Below are 4,535 nucleotides of genomic sequence, written 5' to 3'. Positions count from 1 at the left end.
CGCATCCAGCTTCTTTAGATACCAGGAGTCAATTCTGTTCAGGTCGGGAGAACACCGCCGGACCCCAACAGTTTGGTCACTCCGCTGAGCGCTCGTCCTCACACATCGGGATGTTCACTTCTTATCGGTCTCAGTAACGTCCGACATAGATTAGTAATGGAAAAGGAACAGAACATGGAAACAATGGATTCTAGAAAAGAATATTTAATGATAATGATGTGACCCCAAGATCCGGCCCGGTGAGTGATGCCGCACCGCAGCCGGGGACCACTGTACTGCCATCTGCTCTTCTGTCACATGCTCTTTAGTTAAAGGGGTTGTCCAACAAAAACCTTTTTCTTACAAATCAACTGATATCAGAAAGTTATACAGATTTGTAATTTATTTCTATTAAAAAAATCTTAAATCTTCCCATACTTATTAGCTGCTGTATGTCCTGCAGGAAATGTTGTATTTTCAGTCTAACACAGTGCTCTCTGCTGACACCTCTGGCCGAGACAGGAACTGTCCAGAGCAGGAGAGGTTTTCTATGGGGATTAATAGAAAACCAAGACAGAGTTCCTGCCTTGGCCAGAGGTGGCAGCAGAGAGCACTGTGTCAGGCTGAAAATACAACATTTCCTGCAGGACATACAGCAGCTAATAAGTATGGGAAGATTTAAGATTTTTTTAATAGAAATAAATTACAAATCTGTATAACTTTCTGATATCAGTTGATTTGTAAGAAAAAGTTTTTTGCTGGACAACCCCTTTAAAGGGAAACTGCGGTACTGGTGTCAGGAAGTTATACAGATATGTAAATTACTTCTATATAAAAACCTCCAGACTTCCAGTACTTATCAGCTGCTGTATGTCCTGTAGGAAGTAAATGATAAATCTGTATAATTTTATGGCATCAGTTGATTTGAAAGAAAGCAAATGTTCCCCGGAGTTCCCCTTTAATGACGGCTACATTGTAACAGGACTAATGGAGTGAGGCCTGGTGCTCAGCAGCAGGAGATAGAATGATTAATCTCATGACCCAAATCTAATAGAAACCTCCTGTAAATGGAGTCGGAGTGATGGGACCCCACAGGAAGGGCAGGTGCCACCGCTATATCCTGCCCCAGGTGCCCCTCCAGGACAGGAGCTTTAGGGGGCGGCAGAGCTCCATCCGTCGGTCTGTACCCTGAGTTCCCCCGTAAAGCAGTAGTTGATACAGGGACCTATCTACCTGTCCACCCGCTGGGTCCTCTATGATTGCTGCTGCCTCTGCAGGGTGTGCAGGATGCGATCCCTCCGGGCCGTGTACGGGGCGTGCTTCAGACGGAATTTCTGCTTAGGGAAGAGGTTCCCGCTGGGAGCGTACATGGCCTCCCCCTGCTTACCCATCAGCCCCCGCAGCAGCCTATTGCGTGCCAGAATCTTCTCATAGAACTCCAGCCCCCCCTGGGCATAGGCCTCAGAGATGGCGGCTGCCTTCCTGTCACACCTGTAATCCAACCACTGACTGACAGCGTCATAGCACAAGTAGTAGCCCGTAAGGCCCAGGAGAACGGCCAGGACGTTGAAGACCCCTCTCAGTAACACAGGCCCGGCATAGAGGCCTAGCAGCTGCTTGATGCCCACGCTAGAGACGCAGCTGGCGGTGAGACAGAGCGGGGCCACACACGCCTGCAGGACGGGGCCGCCACTCTGGCCACGGACGGCTTCCCGGGCTAACGAGAACTTTTGGGCATTTTCGGATAAAGTCAGAGAGTCTCGTAGGCTGATCCCGGGGTCGCTGGCCCAGTCCACCTCTTGTCCATCGATCACCAGCACGCGGTCAGTGACCCCCGATCCGTCCTGCTCGCTGCCGTTATAATTAGCAGGAATTCCAATCAAGCAGCCGGCGGGAAGCCAAGGAACCCCGGCACTGAGCGGCTGGAAGCCATAGGCAGCAAAGGGAGTGAACCCTGAGGGGGCCAGGCCGGTCTCATCCAGGACGCCATGGAACACGGTCTGCAGTCTGTCGGTGAGCGCGGCCGGCTCTCCCTTCCACCAGCCCTGATATACCCTCCTGAACGTCTGATCCGGAAACGCGTGGTAGGAAACATTCACCGCAAAAAGGCCAAGAGAAGAGGCTGCCAGGAGCTTCCCCCGGTGCTGCCGAGTGAAGACGCAGAACTTCAGGAAGAGGGGGAACGCCATGCTCCGACCACCTGACAACCAGGGACGGGAAGGTTACATATACACATATATCACTGCAGGATAATCCTTATAGACAGGTATGAGGGGGGGGGGGGGGGAGAGATAATCCTTATAGATGGGTATAGGGGGGGGATAATCCTTATAGACAGGTATAGGGGGTGATAATCCTTATAGATGGGTATAGGGGGGGGGATAATCCTTATAGATGGGTATAGGGGGGGGGGTAATCCTTATAGATGGGTATAGGGGGAGATAATCCTTATAGATGGGTATAGGGGGGGGTAATCCTTATAGATGGGTATGGGAGGGGGGGATAATCCTTATAGATGGGTATAGGGGGGGGATAATCCTTATAGATGGGTATGGGGGGGGGGAGAGATAATCCTTATAGATGGGTATAGGGGGGGGATAATCCTTATAGATGGGTATAGGGGGGGGATAATCCTTATAGATGGGTATAGGGGGGGGTAGTCCTTATAGATGGGTATAGGGGGGGGATAATGCTTATAGATGGGTATAGGGGGGGGGATAATCCTTATAGATGGGTATAGGGGGGGAATAATCCTTATAGATGGGTATAGGGGGGGGGTAGTCCTTATAGATGGGTATGGGGGGGGGGTAGTCCTTATAGATGGGTATAGGGGGGATAATCCTTATAGATGGGTATAGGGGGGATAATCCTTATAGATGGGTATAGGGGGGGTAGTCCTTATAGATGGGTATAGGGGGGGATAATCCTTATAGATGGGTATAGGGGGGGGGATAATCCTTATAGATGGGTATAGGGGGGATAATCCTTATAGATGGGTATAGGGGGGGATAATCCTTATAGATGGGTATAGGGGGGGGATAATCCTTATAGACAGGTATAGGGGGGGGGATAATCCTTATAGATGGGTATAGGGGGGGGGATAATCCTTATAGATGGGTATAGGGGGGGATAATCCTTATAGATGGGTATAGGGGGGGATAATCCTTATAGATGGGTATAGGGGGGGGATAATCCTTATAGATGGGTATAGGGGGGGGATAATCCTTATAGATGGGTATAGGGGGGGGGGATAATCCTTATAGATGGGTATAGGGGGGGGATAATGCTTATAGATGGGTATAGGGGGGGGGGATAATCCTTATAGATGGGTATAGGGGGGGGTAATCCTTATAGATGGGTATAGGGGGGGGTAATCCTTATAGATGGGTATAGGGGGGGATAATCCTTATAGATGGGTATAGGGGGGGATAATCCTTATAGATGGGTATAGGGGGGGATGATCCTTATAGATGGGTATAGGGGGGGATAATCCTTATAGATGGGTATAGGGGGGGATAATCCTTATAGATGGGTATAGGGGGGGGATAATCCTTATAGATGGGTATAGGGGGGGGATAATCCTTATAGATGGGTATAGGGGGGGATAATCCTTATAGATGGGTATAGGGGGGGGGATAATCCTTATAGATGGGTATAGGGGGGGGATAATCCTTATAGATGGGTATAGGGGGGGGATAATCCTTATAGATGGGTATAGGGGGGGGTAATCCTTATAGATGGGTATGGGGGGGGGTAATCCTTATAGATGGGTATAGGGGGGGGTAATCCTTATAGATGGGTATAGGGGGGGGGGATAATCCTTATAGATGGGTATAGGGGGGGGATAATCCTTATCGATGGGTATAGGGGGGGGGGTAATCCTTATAGATGGGTATAGAGGGGGGGTAATCCTTATAGATGGGTATGGGGGGGGGAGATAATCCTTATAGATGGGTACAGGGGGGATAATCCTTATAGATGGGTATAGAGGGGGGGTAATCCTTATAGATGGGTATAGGGGGGGGATAATCCTTATAGATGGGTATAGGGGGGGATAATACTCAGACAGGTATGGGGGGGGGATAATTCGGAGCTGGGCAGGGGTCTCACCTAGTGACAGCGGAGATGTCTATGACTCTGGGGACCCCCACATTACAGGGACGGAGCTGGGCGGGGGTCTCACCTAGTGACAGCGGAGATGTCTATGACTCTGGGGACCCCCACATTACAGGGACGGAGCTGGGCGGGGGTCTCACCTAGTGACAGCGGAGATGTCTGGAGACCCCCACAGTCATGGCGGCAGATCTGCACTCTGATACTTTGTTACGTGTCGCAGACCGGACACTGATCCCCACCAGTTTGTATATCTGCGCTGTGTGAACAGTGACACAGAATGCAGATCTCCATACAATCTGCAGCAAAACAACAACTCCCAGCATTCCCGGACAGCCTCACACGTGGTCAGTGCATGCTGGGGGTTCTAGTTCTGCAGGTTAGGAGGTATGCCCGATGCCTCCCCTCACAGTCCTGTCTATATATAAATATATATACACGTT

At 50.3% G+C, this 4,535-nt stretch overlaps 1 protein-coding gene across 1 annotated transcript; it reads right to left on the bottom strand.

Annotated features, from left to right (window-relative positions):
- Positions 1-638: 638 nt before the first annotated feature.
- On the bottom strand, positions 639-4,253 carry TMEM177 (transmembrane protein 177). Its single transcript, XM_069984811.1, has 2 exons — positions 4,236-4,253; positions 639-2,179 (listed from the first exon to the last, which is right to left on the bottom strand). Exon 2 carries the CDS (start codon positions 2,166-2,168, stop codon positions 1,233-1,235), a length of 936 nt encoding a protein of 311 aa, XP_069840912.1. The 5' UTR covers positions 2,169-2,179; positions 4,236-4,253; the 3' UTR covers positions 639-1,232.
- Positions 4,254-4,535: the final 282 nt, after the last annotated feature.

Source organism: Dendropsophus ebraccatus, chromosome 9, assembly GCF_027789765.1.
Source record: "Dendropsophus ebraccatus isolate aDenEbr1 chromosome 9, aDenEbr1.pat, whole genome shotgun sequence".
Taxonomy (NCBI): domain Eukaryota; kingdom Metazoa; phylum Chordata; class Amphibia; order Anura; family Hylidae; genus Dendropsophus; species Dendropsophus ebraccatus.
This window is presented reverse-complemented; position numbering and strand designations above follow the sequence as displayed.

What these genes read in the sequence shown, in the direction of transcription:
- TMEM177 (XM_069984811.1), bottom strand. Translation starts at nt 2,168, where the DNA reads ATGGCGTTCCCCCTCTTCCTGAAGTTCTGCGTCTTCACTCGGCAGCAC.